Source organism: Apium graveolens, chromosome 5 (assembly GCF_009905375.1).
Source record: "Apium graveolens cultivar Ventura chromosome 5, ASM990537v1, whole genome shotgun sequence".
NCBI lineage: Eukaryota > Viridiplantae > Streptophyta > Magnoliopsida > Apiales > Apiaceae > Apium > Apium graveolens.
In genome coordinates this window covers 315,875,088-315,896,963 of record NC_133651.1, presented here as the reverse complement: position 1 = coordinate 315,896,963, position 21,876 = coordinate 315,875,088, and the positions used below count along the sequence as shown (strand labels likewise).

Below are 21,876 nucleotides of genomic sequence, written 5' to 3'. Positions count from 1 at the left end.
CAGTTCTCTGTCTTTTCCTATCCTCAATCATCAGCCCGTCTAGTTCACACGAATTCAACCCATTATTTAAAATTAAAAACTTGTTTCCCTCCGCTTGAGGACCGGATATATCTCCAAAGTTATCCAATCCCGCCAAAGACGCATCCGTCATAACAACATTCCTTTTTTGCGCACTCAAACCCCCTGAATTAGCACCTGTCGAATTTTGAATTCCCTGATCTTTATCCTTTCCGAAATTACCTCCCCATCCAGCTGTTCCTTCATCTCTGAGCCATTTGCTACGGTTCTGCGCCACCCCTCTTCGTGGTAGTGCCCTGAGCCAACTGCCCCATCCTCTTACTTCAGCTGATGAACTTTCATCTCGTTTCTTCTTACAATACCGTTCCGTGTGTGACAATAAACCACATAAAAAGCATAAATCCCCTGTTAATTGTAAGTTAGTAGTTAATTCAGTAATAATATAGAGCAGTACATATAGTTTATTTAAATAAAATTCAAGATTTTAGTCAAGTCTGTATTCAACATATATGTTAATTTGTAGCTTTTTATTTGTAAACATACTAACGACATTTTACAGATTAAGTTTAATCGTTTTTTTTTAAACGTACACTTACTACCCTGTTTATATTCATTCATTAAATATAAAATAATGGGTAAAAAAAATATAATATAATAATAGTTGAGGGGATATTCACTCCTAAAAGTGAGGAAGCATTCGAAGCTCCTAATATTATAGAGGGGGACATGGAGCTTGTTGGAGAGAAATTTTATCTCCATTTCTTCAAAATTTGACTCAAGAGCCTATATAAGAATATTGTTGGAGTTGCTCTACAAACATTATAATTGCATGATGTATAAAAAAACTCTATAAAATGGTCCGTGCCTCGCACGAGTTATTATGCTAGTTATTGTTGAAAGAGAAAGAACGATTTTGTGTACACACATGTGTATTATGTATGGGTGTTTTCACTCTTGTGCTTGAGAATGATGTAAAATTGTAAATTGCTCAGTTTTTTCTTTTTACAATATATCTGCTTTGTTGGGTTTGATGATGACGGAAGATTATAATACTGTGTTGGATGTTTAAATTTACATCTTTTTAAATAATTTTCTATTTTTGCTTTTTACAAATGCATTTTCTTAATTTCATTTAATTTTATCTGTGTCAAAGTTATAAATGAAATTCTAAGTTTATAACATCAAAAAAAATATAATTTTTTAAACACTTTGGAGTGTGTCAAAATTCAGTAAATATTGTTTTTGTAACATAATCCATTTTGAATAGTAAGAAAGTTCAAAATTGTAAAATTTAAAAATAAAAAATTTATTATCTTTATCGTAACTTAATTTAACAAAAACAATTGATTTTCTTTATGATAAAAGAGATTGGAATTTGTTTTAAAAATCAAAATTTGCATATATCACATTAATTTTTTGTAAATATAAAAGGAAACTTGATATCTAAAATTAAAAACTTAGTTATTAAGTTAAAATAAGATTTAAATGTTACTATTCTATAATCAGATTACAATTAATGTAGTATGTGAGAATACAAGCAAGTGGGTCGAGTGGGTTATGTGTAATCCAACTATGCCGCTCAGTAACAGCCCCGCTAATGTTATAACGTTTTCCGTCAAGTCAATAAGTCAATGTAACGGGTTATCATTATTCGCTACTTTTGATACCCCGATAATTACAACAAATATTTTGATTCGGCTCCAAAAATGAGTAAAAGAACAAATACACGAATCTCATCATCACCCGGGGTTTCATAGTTGACCCCATACCATAACTTTTATTGAATCTCCGAATTTTCGCAAGGGTTTCATTCTACTTTGAAACCCTTGTTATGTAAATTGAAAGGTTGACTTGATGGCGCCTCGAATTTCGAGTCATTTGGATGAATTTACAGTGATGAATTTTGTGGATAATAGTGATTCTGGAGATGTTGATGCTGCGAGTATTACTAGTTATAGTCAGTCTACTGTTGCTGCTTATTTCCCGCAAACTAGTGTGTTGTGTGAACTTAGACATGATGAAACCCGTGTTTCGTCTGGTCGGTTGGATAGTGGTTTGGTTTCCAAATGGCGGCCTAAGGATAGAGTAAGCTGCCTCAATTCACTTTTTTTTGTTTTAATTTAACTTATTTCGATTGATGCTATTTTGCGGAAGTTGGATGATTGTTTTGCTAATCATGTCATTAATCATGTTGCTTTAACAATTTGTTTTCGAGAAAAATGCCCCCAAAGTACGTACTTAGGGGGCTTACCTAAGTATGCAGTGTATTTTTAATGGTAGAATTGTAATTTTTAAATTATTTATGTGATTACCATAATACCCTCGTGCGTTCACATTAAAAAATGTTTTGTACTCACCTAAGTTATGTGAGTCCGTACTTAGGTGCATCAATCTCTATGTTTTCTCATTAGAATTTTCAATTAGTAGTCCTAGAAATTACTCCCTCCGTCCCTCCCAAATGTTTACATTTGGGTGGGGCGCGGAGTTTAAGAAAAATGATAAAGTAGTGGAAAAAAGTTGAAAAAATGAGTAAAGTAGTGGGACCGATTAATATTATATGTATAAAGTGGGTATAGTGGAGGAAAGTAGTGAATGTAGTTAATTTAAAAATTATAAAAACTTTACTATTTTTGGAAAATTTTGAAATGTAAACAATTGGAAGGGACATCCAAAAAAGGAAAGTGTAAACAAATGGGAGGGACAGAGGGAGTAGAATACAAACTTTAGGACATTGTTCACACGAGCCGTTGATGTTAGATGCTGGCATCTAAGTGGAGATTGTGAGACTATACAATACAAGAAAGAGCGATGCACACATTGGTGTGTATTAGAAAATAAAGCAATTGAAATTGATGATGCTACTTCCATTTTCATTTTTATTGCATTTTTAAATCATTTTTTATACTATTGTTAGTTTCAAACAGGTAGCCCTTATGAGGATTGCTAAAGGCTATTTTTCACATCTGGTTCAAAAATCAAAGAAGCTCATATCTATAAATTATATAGTGTGCTTGGTTTGGCAGGACTCTGCCATTAAAATTATATTCTTGCAGTATCGTTGGTTGGATGGCTAATATTCTGCTAAGAAAATAATTGGCTAATATTTTGGATGTGTTTCAATATAACAGTGTTGAATCCTATTAGTATCATGGTTAGGTCATGCCAAAGGCACAAAAAAGTTTTGGTATCAAATGAACTATTGGCAAAGAAAATTTGACTGGATAAATGTGTAAAGGTTTATGAACGTAATTGAATAAAATTATTTATATTGCTTTTAGGATAATCTCACAAGTTACTTTTTCTAGCGTAAGCCAATAAGATGTGTGGGAAACAAATTTAGGCAGAACTCTTCATTTTTAAAAAATGAATAAACTAAAACAAGCACACCACACATTTGCCACTTCCCTTCCCTTTGCACTACATAAACTAGCCCATGTATACATGATTTCAAATTTTCCTCACCATTTTTTTCCAAAGTATTCCAACAAAACCTCTTTTTTCTTTCCAATTTACGTTGTGCGAGTTATTACAAGTTCTGTATTTTTTGATTATAGGTTTTATATGGGATCTGGGTTTACATTGGGGTATTGTTAGAAATTGGGGTTGTATGTAATTGTATTGTCAGGGTCATATAATTCTAGGTTTTGTTTGAGTCTAATTTCTGGCATTATTGAATACTGGGATCGTGCTTGATTTGTGATTTTACTATTTAGCTTTGTTAAATGTCTTCTATTTCTAGGTTATATTTGGGTTTGGGGGTTTAGATTTGGAGAATTCATGAGATTGGAATTTGTTTTGTATCCGATTTCAAACTGTGTTGCATCTAAAATTAGGACTTCTAAATGCATTTTTAATGGCCAGTATGTGCCCTTGCCTGTGGATTCCCACTGATAGCGAGCTAATCTGATTATGTCCTCCCACAGTTATGCACTACCATAAAGAAAAAGTAGTAGAGTACTAAGTAATGTTACACTTTTTGATAACATGATACCATAACCGAAATTAGCATTTATAAATTTGTTCCATGGGATGTATGTATTATTTTTTTTTGTGTGACAATTGTAGTCAATCTTGGTTTTATTTTAATGATATTTTTCCTCGTCATTTTTCTATTCACTTTTACGACTTTAGACTAATTGTAGCATGCGTTTGCATGGTGAGGGTTTTTTAGTTACTCTTAAGTCATACAAGTGGACAATAATATGCAATGCACAAATAATTTATGATTGAAATGAAATAGAAAGCAACTGGAGTTATTGTATAAATGATTAATACTTGTTGAATATTGTGCAGCAAAGTGTTAGATTTTCTTAGTAATGGCATGTTAGATAGTGTCTTCCCTTTTACTTATCTTTTCTCTCGAGGAACCTCGTAAAAGTTTCTCCATTGATAATAACTAAAAATGGTTAGTAAAAAAATATAAAATAATAATTATCTAAAATTTTACTTGAGGGGAATTCCATAATCCTTGAATGGTGCTTAACATCAGTTGGACGCTTGGACATGAATTTTTTGAACCCATTGAGATACATCATCTACGTGCTTGACTTGTGGATTGTTCAGAAAGTCTCTTTAACAACTTGAAGGAGAGACTTACAATCATTGACATTTGCTTGTATGATCTCCACATAAGTAACTTTTACCTTCAATTACGCGCTTTTTATTTTTTGTTGACCAGGCTGATTGCTGGGCTGTTGATCGAGTCTTTTTCGAAGAAACATGTCATAAAAAAGTCCTAAAACCGAAGTTAGCTGACGATTACAGATTACACGTACCATAAAGACATAAAAAACGTACATATACACACACGAACAGTACAAGGCGGATAATTGAATGAGAACGGTGAGAGGATATGATAAAGATTTCAAAAATATTAAAGAATAAAGAAGTGCCTGAAAATGATGGTTTCTAATTGGTTTCTGATTTATGTCATTGAGAAGACAACTAATCTATAGGGTTTCTTGTTGATTCTCGTCTTTATTTTGTTACCATGACTTTGTGTTTGTGCCTGAGTTTGAATATGGTTATTGTTAACATGTTTCATAAATAATTTGCTTATAACATGTTAAATTTATTGTAATGCTCTTTTTTATTTCAACTGTTGTGCTTTTATTCTAAAAGCGCTCGTATTGCATTGCGCGTTGCGCTTATGCTCCAGGAGGCTACGCTTCAGTGCACATATCGCATAGTGCACATATCACATTTAATAACACCGGGTATGATTATACCTTTACTAACAAAGTAATCCATGTTGAAAATTTTAAAAGAAAAACCCTGAGTATGGGATCTACATGAGAAGATATAATCTGTACATACAAAACTAGGCAACCATGATTTGTGATGATTGGGTGAAGCTAGAAAATTGGGCAGAATGAAAATAGGCGAATAAAAAAGAACGGGAAATAATCTTGAAACCACTTTATGTACAAAAAGGTTAGAATTGGTTGAAAAGGGGATAAAAGCTTATCCGAGAGAGACTCAGGGCCTGTTTGGCCACCGCTCAATAAGTTGCTTATTGGCTGATAAGCCCGTAAGTACTTATCGATGAGTGTTTGTCGACCCAACTTATAAGTTGAATTTATAACTTATAAACTGATAAGTTGAATGTTAGTAACGACATACTTTTTCTCAATTTATTTTGATTTTGATTTTTTTTTATTAATTTTAGTTTTTAAATATATGTTTTTAAATGTTAAGTTAATTTAAAAGTCATGAATTAAGATAATAATATTTAAAAAAAAAATATTTTAGTTCATTTAAGTTAAAAAAAATTCTGACTTATAAATTAATTTAACCAAACACTTAACTAACTTATAAGTATTATATACTTATCACTTTTAAGCCACTTATTAATTTTAAGTCATAAGTTACTTATTTTAAGATTTCCCAAACGGGCACTCAGTAAGATAACAAATAAATAGTGAGATTTTGAAAATGATTCATTAATTAGTCCTAATTTGTAACTAGTGCCTATTACTTATCTATTACTGTAAATTGTATATATGAATTCTAGGATATTCATAATTAGATAAGTAAATATTTAATTACAAACACACTTATGTCTAAATATCAATATTAATTAATTAATTAATAATTTACTAAAAAAAATTTCTGCATCTTCAAGTATAATATATACAATTTACTGTAGCTTGTCAGTTTGTTATGGCTTTGTGGCATCCGCCATATATTGCCGTTTTTGGCATTGTGGTACCCATTGCTCTGATGAGCACATGGTTGGGAGCTAAGGTGCTCGTCGTTGGCGTTCACAAGGTGCTGCAATTCCAAGGCGTTTTAGAACTGTTCCAGTGAGTCACATAATTTTTTTAAAAAAGATTACAAGAATAGGCACTTGGGAAGAAACTAAAATACTTGTACTTGCAGTAGTGGTGCCTCTTTTCCTCCAGCTATCTAAAAAAGAATCAAATACTTATTTTTCGGGAAAAGCACATGTTTTGATGATTTTCATTGAAAATAAGCTAAACCAAACACCCTCTATACCTTATTTTTCTCATCTTAGCATGTTGTATGCTTGTAAGTCTGTTATAAAAGGTATCTGTTAGAGCTGATAATATTTTTAACAATTATATATTAAATTGTTCAAGTAACTATTTGATGTCTGTGACTAACTTTAAATAATTATTTTGTATTATCAATTAGACAATGATTGAGTAAATTATTAATATATACCATGGTTCTCTATTTTTTTTTTGTAATTATACTGCTTAACATCTCTTACTTTAGTTATATATGGTGCTTGTTCTTTTATTTTACTCATGTTTGATGTTCAGGTACAGCTTAAATTCTTCATATGTTGTTTTCAGATGTGAGTTAATATATGATATGGAATTAGGTATTAAGTAGTTTGTGCTGTCAATTGTTGGTCAAAAAAGAAATATTTTAGGGAGTTTGTTCGGATGGATGTATAAGCTAAAACTGACTGGGATTGGCTTGATGAATCCTTTATGTTCAGGAGCTATTCATATCTTTATATCTTTATAGAAAGCCTTGTTATTCTTCTTGTAGTGTTTTTCCAAATATATTTTAGATCTTGACCACTTGCAGTTGCCTCATAACATACCACTTCGAAAAGTTGTAGCTAGTGTCTTAGAAATTGAAAAGATTCAGAAACTTTAGTATTCACCAAAATATCAGACCAGTGCACAATAATAATATTTCTACCCGTTATTGCTCATTTGTTTTTTTAATTTCTTTCTCTGAAGATGCCCCCCTCCCTTATGTTTTCTTAATATACTTGCCACTCTTTTTGCAGATGAAGACAGGCTGTGTTGCTCTTGTTCTATGTTTAAATATTACTGTTGACCCCCCTGATGTAATAAAGTTATCGCCTTGTGCCAGAATGGAGTGCTGGATTGGTACATCATTACAACCTATTTAGTTTTTCTGACTTGAACTATTCTTATGGAATATTATTGTTTTGTGGTGTTCGGGTTTTATACGCTTTTACATGTGATTCTATGATGATTTCCGTGCTCTTTTGTTGATGTTGCTTCCTCTTTAAACAGACTGGGGATACTAGAAATACTATTCATGTTTTGTGTTACTCTGGTTGGGTACTCGGTATTTCGTAAAATTACACTTCCCGCTTTATTAGAAGTTAATGCTTGTAGATTTATTTGCATTTTGGTTATTTAGATTATCCTCCCTTCTTGGCAGCTCCCTGTGTAATTGCATCTTTTGCAAAAGTGGCAAAAAGGCTGTTGCCGGAGCAGGAGGGAATCTAGAATAATTTGGTACTGACTAGAGAAGAAGGAATTAACAAACTGTAGGGTCCTTATAAAATCAAGGGAGGGAGGATACGGAGAGGGAAGAGAGAAATTGTGTACTGTTTTCTCGGGAGAGAATGGGCCTCTTAAATGCTCATAATATCCTTGTTACAGTTATCCATTGAGTGTCAATTAAAATCTTCTTGTTCTATACTTGTCCTTGCATTATTACTTAACCTTAGTAAACTGCAAGAGCATTGCATTGTTACCCACATATTACTTTGCACATATATATACATTTTACCATGTGTAAAGTTTAATGCTTCTTATCCAGTTAAATTTGTAGAATAGTGCCTGCTTGTGTTTTGTTTGTTTATTATTAAAAGTAGATGCAAAATATATGCACCATCACTTGCCCTTGTATGTCCAGTCCGAAATAGTTTACATTCCCTATATCATGTGTTCTTTATAATTACAAATATTACTTTTTGCAGATCCAAATTCTATGGCTCCTCAAAAAGCATTGGAAACAATTGGAAAAACCTTGAGTTATCAATATGAAAGGTGGCAATCAAGGGTTAGACAAGTTTACTTTGTAGTCTGCAATAACAGATGAATGAAGTTGTCTGTTTTGACCTTTGCTTAACTCGTATATCAGGCAAGGTACAAGATACAGTTAGATCCTACTATTGAGGAAGTGAAGAAACTCTGTAATACATGTCGCAAAAATGCCAAGTCTGAGAGAGTACTGTTTCATTATAATGGTCATGGCGTGCCAAAGCCAACTGCAAATGGTGAAATTTGGCTGTTTAACAAGGTTTTTCTAACTATCAGTAACTTATAACTTATGTCATAAATTGTATCTGTTTCATTGTTTCCTGCAATTAATTTAGACGCATTGGAAATATTTATTGCAGAGTTACACACAATATATTCCTCTGCCAATCAGAGACCTCGATTCTTGGTTGAAAATGCCCTCGATATACGTTTTTGATTGCTCTGCTGCAGGAATGGTTGTAAATGCCTTTGTAGAGGTACGTGCTACTCTGGTGTCACTCGATTAAGTAGCTTTTCAGCTTTTCTGTGTGATGATGTATGTAGTCTTTTCTTTCTTGAATATTTGAATTTTTCGTCACATGATTATCATTTCATTGAATAGCTCCAGGATTGGACTTCTTCCGACTCTTGTGAATCTTCTGTGAGAGATTGCATTTTGTTGGCAGCTTGTGAAGCACATGAGACGCTTCCACAAACTGCCGAGTTTCCTGCTGATGTATTTACGTCTTGCCTCACCACCCCCATCAAAATGGCATTGAGATGGTAATTTTTCTATTAATGTTTATAAGTCTATTACTGTGTGCTGATATCTCACAAATTAAACATGTTATGTTCTAAGTGGTTGCAATTCTGTTTGCTGTTCTGTTAATATAAAACATATTGCATAAATATGGCTAACTAGTAATAACTATAGATTATTTGGTATATTATAATTTAGAAGATATATGGGTAAATATTTTAAATGCAAAATTTTGTTCATGCATTTTCCCTGACATGCCGCTTAGTTACACTTTGCAGTGTTTTTTGTTATCTGGTCAGCCACTGTGCTCACTTTTAATTTCTTACAGCTTAAATGTTTATTTCCTGAATGGCACTGGTTTTATGAAAAATGCATGCTTCATCACTTTGAGGATAGGTTGTACTTGGTGGAGGCTCGCACTTTTCGAATTATGTAGCTTGCTGTTTATGATCAAACTGACATTACAATTTTGCAATTCATTTTCTAGTAATGATGTCTGTTTCCAGGTTCTGCACTCGCTCGCTGCTTCACGGGTCTTTCAATTATTCTCTTATAGATAGAATACCCGGTCGGCAAACTGACCGTAAGACACTACTTGGGGAGCTGAATTGGATATTTACTGCGGTGACTGATACAATTGCCTGGAATGTTCTCCCACACGGTAATGGGGCTGTGTGTGTATATATTCCTCGTTAATTTATTTATGTACATCTCTTACGCTGGAATTTAGTATTGACATATGGTACTTGTGTTCATTATTTGTTTCCCAGATTTATTTCAAAGGTTGTTCAGACAAGATCCATTAGTTGCAAGCCTGTTCCGAAATTTCTTACTTGCTGAGAGGATTATGCGATCTGCGAATTGTTCTCCAATTTCGCATCCAGTGTTACCCGCTACCCATCAGCATCATATGTGGTTGGTTGATTTAGATTTCATAAGATTGAAGATTGTCTGAGATATTCATCTATATTGTTTTTGTTCTGATGTCATGTAATGAAGGGATGCATGGGATATGGCTGCTGAAATGTGTCTTGTGCAGCTTCCGGCATTGGTTGAGGACCCCACTGTTGAATTTCAGGCAAGGTGTTAAAGTTTGTTCATTAATATTATGTTATTGACCGTGTGATCTGCAGAATGTGCGTATTCTTTTGCGTTATATGTGATCTAATTTTAGAATGTGCTTGTTCTTTCGTTACATTTGATCTAATTACAGCCGAGCCCCTTTTTCACGGAACAGTTGACAGCTTTTGAGGTGTGGCTGGATCATGGATCTGAGTATAAGAAACCTCCTGAGCAGTTGCCAATTGTTCTTCAGGTACAACTATTTTTTGGCCCTCATACTTCCCGACTCAGAAAGTAGATAGTCTTTATATATTTTATAGGGATCTCTAGCAATTTATGACATTTAATCAGCCATATATGAATACCCTCTTAGTCTTCGTTTAAAATGTTAGTTGTGGATCACTACAGAGTCTGGTTGGAAAACTTTACTTTGTTCTCAGAAGCATAATCGTCATTCAGTGGTCTCCTAAATTTGTAGACAATAAGCTACTGACTACTGACTAAGCCTCTTATGGCCGCCCATCCCTGAGTGGGTGCGCAAGAGCCAAGTGCTTAACCAATTCTTGGCCATTGTCCTGTGTTCATGTCTAGCCAGTGGCCAGGGTCTGATATTTCATAAACAGATATTATCTTGTTATTGTCTTATGAATTTTGTCGTATCAATATTTTTGAGTTAAAGTTTATTATGTCAGTGACTGAAGCTGAATGATATCTAGTAATGTCTGTCAAGTTGAAGTATTAGGTGATTAAGTGAAGACACTGGTAGACAACCATGTCCGCAGCAACAATAACGATGTCTGTTTTTGATATTTGACTTGTATTCTGTTGATAGTATTAATTTTCTTATTCTTTAAAGTACTTATGTCATCAAATTTTTTCTTCAAACCCCTGTTGGAATATGTTTGATACTCCCTTTTGCGTGCACACATTTACTACCTTGGCAGTCACTTTTGTGACCTGTACCTGACCATCTTTATCTTGACATCATGTCCTTGCCAGTTCTTTCTTTCAAGGCTCTTGTATATTTATTAATATTATATAGGATAGTTATGTATGTTTGGGTGTCGCATCTAAGCACGGGATAGTTAACAAACATTCTAATTATTAGGTTTTACTTGGTCATTGCCATCGTTTTCGTGCTCTGGTGCTTCTTGGCAGATTTCTTGATATGGGGTCTTGGGCCGTAGATCTGGTATGTTCTGTACTCTGTTGCACAGACTTATAGCTTCCTCTCCTTTTTTAGATCTTTCTAATCCTGTACAAATGTATCTTCTGTTAGGCTCTGTCTGTTGGAATATTTCCTTACGTATTGAAGCTTTTACAAACAACTACACAAGAACTTCGTCCGATCCTTGTGTTTATTTGGACAAAGATCCTTGCACTCGATAAAGTATGTCCGAGTACTTTTTCAATATATGCTAAATGTCTCTCTCTCTCTCTCTCTCTGTGTCTCCCTCCCTCCCTCCCTCCCCCCCCCCCTCTCTCTCTATATATATATGTATATATCTATTTATATATATATATATATAGAGTCCATACCCACTAAATTTCTATTGTGTCTGATAGTCATGCCAGGTTGATTTAGTTAAAGACGATGGACACAAATATTTTATTAGGTTCCTTGATAGCGAAGAAACTTATCCAGAACAGCGTGCAATGGCTGCATTTGTTTTAGCAGTCATTGTTGATGGACATAGACGGGGACAGGAAGCCTGTATTGAAGCTGGTCTTATACATGTGTGCTTAAGGCACCTTCAGGATTCAACTGCAAATGGAGTACAAACTGAGCCGTTATTTCTTCAGTGGCTTTGCCTGTGTTTGGGAAAAATTTGGGAAGATTTCACTGAGGGACAGATAATAGGTTTGCAGGCAGATGCCCCTGTCATATTTGCACCTCTGCTCTCTGAGCCCCAGCCTGAGGTTTACCTCATCTCTTGAAATGTTCTCTACAATTGACTAGTGATGCTCTGATGTATGTAAATATATTTGATACTTACAGGTAGTACTTTGAACTTTGGATTCAGGTTAGAGCTTCAGCTGTTTTTGCGCTTGGCACTCTTCTTGACATTGGGTTTGACTCATCTAGGGATATTAGAGATGAAGAATGTCTTCATGATGATGAAAAAGTGAAGGCTGAAATTAGTATTGGGAAGAGCCTTCTAGATGTTGTTTCCGATGGAAGCCCTTTGGTCAGAACTGAGGTTGCTCTAGGTATGTAACAACTTATTTAATTGCAACAGATCTTTTTGTACAGTACTTTTTTACTTGCCAAGTTTTTCATTTTTTTTTGCTCAATCAAAATTTTCATTTGTTGTACATGATTAAGGAGCATGATAAGTTGACAACTGGTGGATACAGGTACATCAAATAAATATGTGGTGGTTCTCTGAATCCTGAAAATAGGATTTAACAAGTACCTCATCTATTTATTCATGTAGATAGATATATATGCATGTAAATAATTTTGTTTGTCTGTAATTTCGAGTAGACATTCAAGTATCAAACTTCATAATATGAAAAGGCAAAATGCCAATGTCTACAAAAGTACAAGCTTTTTAGGTTTCTGTTGCTATCAACTTATATACGACAACAGTAAACGAGTTGGAACGTGTAAGGATTATGTAATGCATCCACCAGAACTGGATTATCAGGCATCCTGTTGGGAATACACAATCCCTGTTTCCTAGGTTCTGGTTCATGATCAATATAAGTAATTTGAAACTTTAGGATTTTAAATAGTTATTATAAAACTATTGGAGCCTATGTTGTCAATGTCATGTTTCCAAATCAGACTGTTTGTTGGGGATAAACGGAGAATCCCTGCTTCCTGGAGCATGTTTGATACTTTAGGATTTAGATAGTTATGCAAAAGGTATTGACACCTATTTTGTCGACGTCATGATTCTGGATCAGATATCTGTTACTGTGACAAGCTTTTCCTTGCATATTTCATGGAAGACTTACTTTAGAGTTAATTGTTGGACTTTCTGTACATATTACAGCTTTGGGGCGGTTTGCGTTTGGTCATAACAAGCACCTGAAATCAGTTGCTGCAGATATCTTGAAACATCAGCCTGCTTCAGTACTGAGTTCCTTGCCGTTCTTCGCTATTAAGGGTACAAGCAGTGGCTATACTACTCCAAGTCATTATTGCCATATTGGTCCTATCTCGAGAGCTGGTGGTGATAAGCAGTTACTGGTTTGTGATGGTAGAATTTCCGCTAGTAATCCCCTAGCTACTTCAGGAGTAATGCATGGGTCGCCAATTTCTGAAGCATCTCAACATTCAGATTCTGGTATTATGAAGACCTGCTTTAACAACGGGGTCATGGATCATGCTAGGTCAAGACCTTTAAACACTGCACTGTTATCACAATGTGTTTCTGCTATGTGTACACTAGCCAAGGATCCATCCCCACGCATTGCAGGTCTTGGCTGGCAGGTACTATCGATTATTGGGATTGAACAAGTTGCGACAAAATTTACCAAGTCCACTGGCCACAATGTAAGGCCAAATGAATTTACAACACCTCCAACCAATAGTCTCTCTGGAATATTGCGGTCATCTTCTTTGTTCGACATGAATGCTGGTAAATTTTCTTCCTGGTCTTGGCTTTGTGCTGCTTGAAGATTTACATTTATTTCTTCCTTCAAAACTTCAAAAATCTCCAGTGTTGTTTATATTTTCACTCTTCAGCAATCTAGATATTTAACTTCCATGACGTAGGTTACCTGCTCGATTACTCTCCCCCTTTACTGTTGTCAGATCCTATAAGTTCTAAGCAAGGAAACTATTGTTCAATTTGTTTTACAGGACACATGTCTTCGACTTTCAAAACTCCTCCGGTTAGTCCTCCTCAACCAAGCTTCACAACAGGCCTGCGAAGAGTTTATTCTTTGGAGCTGAGGCCACACCTGGTGTTTTCTCCAGACTCAGGGTTAGCTGAACCGCTTCTAGGTTCTCTTGGAGCCTCTATTTCCTCTGAACACAGCTTTCTCCCGCAGTCAAGTATCTACAATTGGAGTTGTGATCACTTTTTAAAACCACTTCTTACCGTAGTGGACCATGGTGACATAATAAATACAAAAAGAGAGGAGAGGGAAAAACACGCGCTTGATGATATATCAAAATGCCAGCACTTTTGTGCGTTTCATCATTCTTTTGTCTGGTTCTGGTTTAGTATTGTATTACTTAACCTTTCATAACTTAATAAAGTTGGACTGTTTTACTTGCCAGCTGTTAATAAGCTACATAATCAAATTGCTGGATGGGATACTAGATTTGAGACTGGTGCCGAAATAACCTTGCTGCAACCTTTTTCACCCGTTGTTATTGCGGCAGACAAGGGTGAGCGTATCAGGTGGGCAAACTCAACTTCTAATTCTTGTTCCATTTTAAGATCCAGATTGTTACAACAGGAAAAACTTGATTTTTCTAACTTGAGCACTGTCGATAGACTATCATACGCAATCTAGCCATCCAGGAATGCTGAATCTTCAAGATGGTTATATTAATTACAAACAGCATTGCAATTGAATTTGTCATAGTTGGAGAAACCTTGTTATCAATTTGTTATTACAATATTACATAACATAACATAGCATTCATCGTTATCTGCTCTTTTTGCATTGTTGAAGGGTATGGAATTATGAAGAAGCCACCTTGCTAAATGCTTTTAGTAATCATGATTTTCCAGACAAAGGTATATCAAAGCTCAGCTTAATCAATGAGCTCGATGACAGCTTGCTTCTTGTTGCTTCAAGTAAGCTTGTCAACTGTCTTCCCTTCAATGTTGCATTTCGTGAAGTTGCGATGGAATTCATGCTTGACCTTTGTGATATGCTTACATCAACAGGTGATGGAAGTATTAGAATTTGGAAAGATTACAGTGTTAAAAGCCGACAGAAACTTGTTACTGCCTTTTATTCGATCCAAGGTCATAGACCTGTTGTCTCTAGTATGAATGCTGTTGTTGATTGGCAGCAGCAATCAGGCTTTTTGGTACATATCTCTCTTTCTCTATGACATTTACATCGAACTTGGGGCTTCGTCAAACCAGTTGTCATATTTGTTATATTACAAAGTTTATTGAAAAGATGTTTGGAGCATTGATATGAGGAATGTGTTTTCCATTGTTTTAAACTAATACTTAATTTTTTAATCTATTAAAAAATAAGTAGTGCTTCAGTGCATGCTGTAGGCAATCTATATTGGAATGTACTAAAAAAATTTTAAATTTTAGGAGAGGTCGGGTATTTAAACCATATGTATATATATTTAGTATAATGTCACTTACATCTTTATTATATTTCTTTGGTTAATCTAGTATGTCTCTAGTGAACTATCTACCGTGGTATGGGATTTGGAAAAAGAGCAGCTTATTAATTCCATCCCTTTGCAGTCAGAATGTAGCATCTCAGCCTTGGTGAGTGTTTCACCTTCGCTGACTATTCCGTTGTCATCTTGTTTTGTCAAACTTCTATATATATTGTATTCCCTGTGTTGCGGATCGGAATTTAACTGAACGTTCCTAATTCTGGTTAAAATTCTTTTTTCTCGGAACTTGCTTTGGATTATATAGTAAGCAACAGTAGTTTAGATGATTTTTTTTCCTTACTAAATTCATAGAGCTAAATAAATCCGTTGTTGTAACTCTATTGAGAAAACTTCCATAAGTTCCTGTGCTCTTGTTAAATGATGGTTGCTTCCTTTAACTTAAGTTCCCTCCTTTGTGGTTTTGTAGTCTGCTTCTCAAATACATGGCAGGGAATTTGCAGCTGGCTTTACGGATGGTTCTGTTAGACTCTTTGACATTCGAACACCTGACATGTAAGCACTTTTAGAACAAATTACTTAAATGTTAGCCAAGTCTTGGTCAGTGTTTACTTTTATTAAAAAAATACCAGACTTACACGTATTTCTACCCTTGTAAAGATCAAATTGATCTGTCCCATTGAAAGTAAAATAGGGAACACAAAACCAAAAGGAATAAACAAGAACTAGAGTTTAAACGACAATTATAAATAGACAAAGATTTACGTGGTTCGGAAATTTCTACTCCACAAGCCCTACTAATTTTGTATTGATCTCTCATAATTGTGTGCTATAAGAGTTTTACAATCATACGAGAATATTTATAAAACAAGAAACTGGGCCTGGATCAAAAAATGGATATATGGGCAAAGCTGAAACCCCGAATTAGGTTGTGCAAGACTCGACGAAAGCCAACAATCTCCCACTTATAGTACGACCACATCTTCACTCCAGTGTTGTAAATCTTGTAACATAATATACTCCATTTAATATTTTTAACTAGTGCACCGCATTCGCATCAATTCCACCTTAGTCAACATATTTGCAGAATTCTTTGAACCCGGGATTTTCTTCGATGGAAAAAATAATGTTGTAATCAACTCACTTGTTAAGTGACTTGTACTTGTGTTACAAGTGAGTGGATTCTATGTTACATTTAATGGACAAAATCAACCGTAACATAGAATCCAGCAGATAATCTTTCTTACATTTTTGTAACAATGAAATTTACATGTAAATCATGATATATTTGATTCTAATTTTTGTTTTATTCATGTTAGAGTCTAAGCTTTTTTATTAATAAGCCTAGTGTTAAAATTAGAATGCAAATAAAGTTTTATGTATGGTTTTATGGTGCTCTTTAGGTTTTTATTACCTCTCCGTGTCTGTTAATTTATTTTCATGTAATATAATTATGTATGATGGTATTTATAATAATCCATGTCATCCAGGCTTGTTTCGGCAGCTAAACCACATACCCAAAAGGTCGTGGGGATGGGTTTTCAGCCCGGACTTGATCCCGCTAAGGTATTTAATATGGCTCTCAATATGTTTACGATTTATTACGCTCTTTTAGCAAACTTTGACACATCTTCATGTCATCTTTTCATATTCGTTGTACTTTCCCAGATTGTCAGTGCTTCACACGCTGGTGACATTCAGTTCCTGGATTTTAGACATCACCGTGATGCGTACTTAACAATTTATGCCCATAGGGGATCGCTTGCAGCTCTAGCTGTTCATAGACATGCCCCTCTTATCGCTAGTGGATCAGCCAAACAGCTTATTAATGTCTTTAATATGGACGGTGAGCAATTAGGCACCATCCGATATTACCCCACTTTTATGGCCCAGAAGATAGGATCAGTAAGCTGCCTCACTTTCCATCCTTATCAAGTATTGCTAGCAGCCGGTGCTGCAGATGGGTGTGTTTCACTTTATGCTGATGAGACTATCTCACCGAGATGATTTAAGGCACACTTCTGGATTGTGACACTGTGTAGTCCTGGAGTGTCAGATACCTGTGGCAGTATTGTTACCAACAAATCGCGACATGTAAGATTCTGCTTTCCCGATGGTAAGTCAAAATGTGAAAATACAAGGGTAGTCACTAGGAATTTGTGTTGTATAATATTGGCTTAGTCCTCCGTTGTTGAGGGTGATACAGAATGCTCAAGTACAGTCCATGGAGATGCATCAACAATATTACATGTATGTAGAAAGATGTAAATATTTTCTCTTCCAGAACATATTAGTTCCCCTTGTGCTAGGTGTGTATTTGGTTCCAGTAATAACCCTACACATGTTCTGTAAAAAATCTGTTTGTTTGTATATAAAATGTATGTTCTAAAAAACACTGATTCTATGAGTCATCATTATAAGGTGCATTTAACTATTGGATTTTAGAATTTTATCCATTTTCCATATTTTTCTTAAACTAAAATATTTATAAGTGAAAAACCTAAATAACCATTTTTAAATAACAATCGCTCAACATTGCCACCAGAATGCTTGATACTCCACTATCGACCCATATACTCCTTTGTCAGTGGAGTAACATACTCATTTGTCAGTGGAATATCATTTTAAAATTATTAAAATTTGAGTATTGACCCATATACTTCTTTGTAAGTGGAGTAATATGTGAGATACTCCTTTGTCAGTGGAATATCATTTTAAAATTATTAAATTTTATTTATTTTTTAAATATTTCTAAAAAATATTTAAAAGTGATACTCCACTGGGAAAGGAGTATCATGACTGATACTCCACTGACAGAGGAGTATCAACCATGATACTCTACTGACAACGGAGTATTATCCTGATACTGTTAGAAAATAGAAAGTTTGAGGCATATTTTATATATGTTCTTGATATGATTTCCGGAAACTAACAAGAAACTAACACTTGGAGGTTGTTCCTTGATATGAGGACTTAAACTTTCATATTTGGATCTAAGATATTTTCTTAGTGGAATCCATGAATATATTGAGACAAAGTTGCTTGTTTGAACTGGGTTATGGGGATTTTGTCCCACATTGGTATTTTAAAAGAAAGATATTGAGTTTATATAGCATATTGTGTTAGTTTTGTTTACAACTACTAGCATAAGTGGAATGCTTGTGTGGCCTAGTGTTAGTGGGAACTCTTATATTTTTCTTTTCTATTACAAGTTTAATTATTTATATTGATTATTTAATTATTAATATAAAATATATTGAGTAAGGATTATTTTAATCATACTCTGAATATATTTTGTAATATTAATATTAATTAATCAGGATATAATATAAATAATAAGAAAAACCCATTTTGTTTACTTTTTCTGTTTTGTTATTTGGTGTACCACATCGAGTAAAATAGAAGAAGAGTAACTTGAGATGCCTATATATTGAGAGATACACTTGAGATTAAAATGATACAAGTCTCGGTGCCTACCTCGCAAACATATATGAGTTGCATAGGTTTTTTGGGCAAACTGAGGTGCGAGTCGTCGTTGATCATTGTTGGTTCTGTGGCCAGATTGATTTGTTGTTGTTTTATCCTGGAAGCGATATTGCTGCATTCCATCACAGCTTAAGTGGGGGGCAATAATCTCTTCAAGAACAGTCAAGTCCTCTTGAAGGGTTTGGCGACTCAGCTGTTGTGTTCTTCTTCTTATCAGAATTTGGAAAGCGATAGGAGATAAGTTTTCTTTACTTTCTTTGTCAATTACAGTCTTTATAGTTTGTTATTGCCTTCATGTTTTGTTTCGTTAGTTAGTTATTTGTCATGTTCTTGTTATTATATATATAACTGCCCATTGTTGCTGTGTAGTTAGAATTATACTCAACAATCTTGAAGAGATTATCTGTGTTATATATTAATTAGCAAGATGGTTAACAAAACTGCTGATGTTCCTAAAATTGTTGAGACTGGTTCTGGTTCTGGTGGTACTATTACCATTGACTGGAACACGTATCGTTTTCCCCATCCAATTGATTTATCGGGTATGCCTAATAAATTTAGTGGTGTAACTTCTTTTTCTCTTTGGCAGAAAAAGATGAAGCTCTAGTTAACGGTTAAGGGTTTATTGTTAGTGGTACAGTATGATCCTCCTGGGTTGGATCAAGAAAAAGCTGAATCTGTTAAGGTTTATGCTTTATGGGCTGAGAAGGATGGGGTGGCTAGGGCAGCCAATTTTGGCATACTTGGAGAACACCTTGTTCGATGTTTATTCATCAGATGCCTATACTGCTAAAGTCTTATGGGAAAAGCTGGACCAAAACCCATAATACTGATTCTCAAGGATTTGAGAAGTATTCTGTGGCTAGGTTTCTTGATTTTAAGTTGGTGGATGGAAAATCCATGACTGAACAGGTTCATGAGTTTGAGATGTTAGTTCATGATTTGGGTGAGTCCGGTATGGTCTTGCTTGAGAAGTTTCGAGTGATGTCTGTGATTGAAAAGCTCCCTAAGTCTTGGGAAGAGTTTGCTCTCTCCCTGAAAAGACAGAAAGGAGAGATCACATGGACTAACTTGATGTTGGACATCTCAGTACAGGAGCAGCACAAGTCCAAACAGGGACATGTGTTGCCTGTGGAACATGGGAGCTCGAAGGTGAATGTTATAACGACTCGTATATATTTATATTGTTTAAATGTGCAATTATTAAATAATTACATAAATAAAATAGCTTTGTGGGTTCTGTCAGCTGGATATTATTTTTGTTAATATTTTAATTAATTATGCGTGATCGTTGGTGTTCGTGTATTAATTGTATAATTCGTTGTGAAGCTGTGTTGTCACTTTTGTATTTAAAGGTGATTTTATTCAGAATTTATTTCCATAAATCCTTAGGTTATCCCTAAAATCATTTTATGGCTTCATAATTTTATTAATTATTTTTAGGGGTTTTTAAAATTGAGAAATCAATATTTTATTGATTATTTACCCTTAAATGATTTTCTGATTGTATTTATTTGTAAAATCCATATTAAATCCATAAAAGTTTCAGAAATTATGAAACTTATATTTATTCAAGTTTGGAATATCCCGAGAATTTTAAAATTATTTTGGTAATTTTTGGGATAAAAATCACCTGCGCGTTTTTTCGTTTATTCGTTAAAAACGAGTATCTATTGTGTTTCAAAAAAAAAATTTAAAATTATTTTAAAATTTTGAAAATTCTATTATTATTAACTTTTAGTTATTTGTGATATTTTATAAAATATTATATTAATGCTCGGGTTTTAGTTACCCGTGATTGTTCGTTACAGCTAAAATGCGGGTCAGATAAATTTTGTTGCGGGGTTTATTTGATAAAGAAGAAATAAATAAATAAAACAAAAGGGGGGGCTGTTCCATTCGGGTATAACCCGTCCTCTTCTCCAATCTCTTCTTCGACTCTCTTCTTCTCTAACACTCAAATCTCTCATGTTCTCCATTCTTATTTCCCCTCGATTCCCCCTGTACTGGTAAGTGGCTGTGCCGCCTTTCGTTTTTCGGCGCCGCCCTCCTTGCTTCTCCGGCGAGGGGTGGTGGTGTGTGATGTAGGCGTTACTGTGGGTGTGAATATTGCGTGTGCGTGTGTGTGATTGCGTGTGTGTGTGTGTGTTAATCGTGGTGTGTGTGTATTATATGTGGGTGATTCGTGTTGTGTTGGTTGAGTTATTTTCTGGTTAGTTTTTCTGAGCTCCTAAGCGTACTGCTCTGTTCTCCTTCCGCGGTGCTTTCCGGCTTATTCTTCGTTTCCAGTTACTTTGTTGCCTGATTTTTCTTTGCCGACGCGTGTACGCGCGTGGCCTGAGTTGAATAACTCCTGATTTGTTTTGTTGGTTATTCCTGATGAAACTATTCGGTGTATACAGAATTAAATTTTTACAAATCGGTAGAATCCGTAAGGAAACCCGAAATTTATCGGGTACCGACGAATTCTACCGCCGTCGGCGATGAGCTTCGGCGAGCCGACGGTGGACGGTGATGACGTTGTTCTGAGTCCTACAATTTAAAATAAAAAAATACGATTTAAAATGTGAGTTGTGAATAAAACTATAAAATGCGATTAAAATTATAAAACATGACTAATCATTAGTAATTGTATTTAATTGATAATTGAGAATTTTGGGACTGATATTGATGGCTGTAATTGGTGGTTGGGAAATCGTATTTGGATTAATTGTGGAATTGTTGTTGTGATTTGACGTCGAGTTATTCGACGGGTAGGCTGGTAAACAGAGGAGGTACTGCCTGAATTTTTTTTTTAGAAATTAAATTTGGAAATTCAAGACATACCCTGTAATTGTCGGAACGTCGAGCGAGTATAAATAAGTATATACATATATTTTGTGCGAAACTTGATTGTATGTTGTGGTGAATATTTTTCCAAAACTCAATAACCCTAATTTCGTAATAGGACGAGTATGCGTATTTTCCGAAAATGAACACCGAACCGACTTTCGAAGACGTGAACCCTAATTGAT

General features: G+C 34.7%; 1 protein-coding gene across 5 annotated transcripts; it reads left to right on the top strand.

Moving 5' to 3' along the window:
• The first annotated feature begins 1,675 nt into the window (after positions 1–1,675).
• LOC141659519 (regulatory-associated protein of TOR 1-like) lies at positions 1,676–17,780 on the top strand. Of its 5 annotated transcripts, none has more exons than XM_074466429.1 (23): positions 1,678–2,103; positions 7,289–7,391; positions 8,237–8,319; positions 8,401–8,559; positions 8,660–8,776; positions 8,902–9,062; positions 9,546–9,700; positions 9,810–9,954; positions 10,039–10,117; positions 10,253–10,354; positions 11,210–11,293; positions 11,381–11,491; positions 11,668–12,021; positions 12,126–12,312; positions 13,149–13,691; positions 13,916–14,245; positions 14,339–14,462; positions 14,740–14,864; positions 14,958–15,103; positions 15,429–15,527; positions 15,846–15,931; positions 16,867–16,942; positions 17,045–17,780. In XM_074466429.1, the coding sequence occupies exons 1-23, from the start codon at positions 1,873–1,875 to the stop codon at positions 17,381–17,383; spliced, it is 3,939 nt and encodes a 1,312-aa protein (XP_074322530.1). In that variant the 5' UTR covers positions 1,678–1,872; the 3' UTR covers positions 17,384–17,780. The 5 variants fall into 5 exon arrangements, with proteins under 5 accessions (XP_074322531.1, XP_074322530.1, XP_074322528.1 ...); XM_074466427.1 differs by having other exon boundaries at positions 1,679–2,103; positions 8,908–9,062; positions 13,104–13,691; XM_074466426.1 differs by having other exon boundaries at positions 1,679–2,103; positions 13,104–13,691.
• The last annotated feature ends 4,096 nt before the right edge of the window (positions 17,781–21,876 follow it).

What these genes read in the sequence shown, in the direction of transcription:
- LOC141659519 (XM_074466426.1), top strand. Translation starts at nt 1,873, where the DNA reads ATGGCGCCTCGAATTTCGAGTCATTTGGATGAATTTACAGTGATGAAT. An exon ending in ACCCATCAGCATCATATGTG is followed by an intron (nt 9,955 to 10,038) that starts GTTGGTTGATTT and finishes CATGTAATGAAG; the next exon opens with GGATGCATGGGATATGGCTG. An exon ending in CTTGCTTCTTGTTGCTTCAA is followed by an intron (nt 14,865 to 14,957) that starts GTAAGCTTGTCA and finishes TTACATCAACAG; the next exon opens with GTGATGGAAGTATTAGAATT.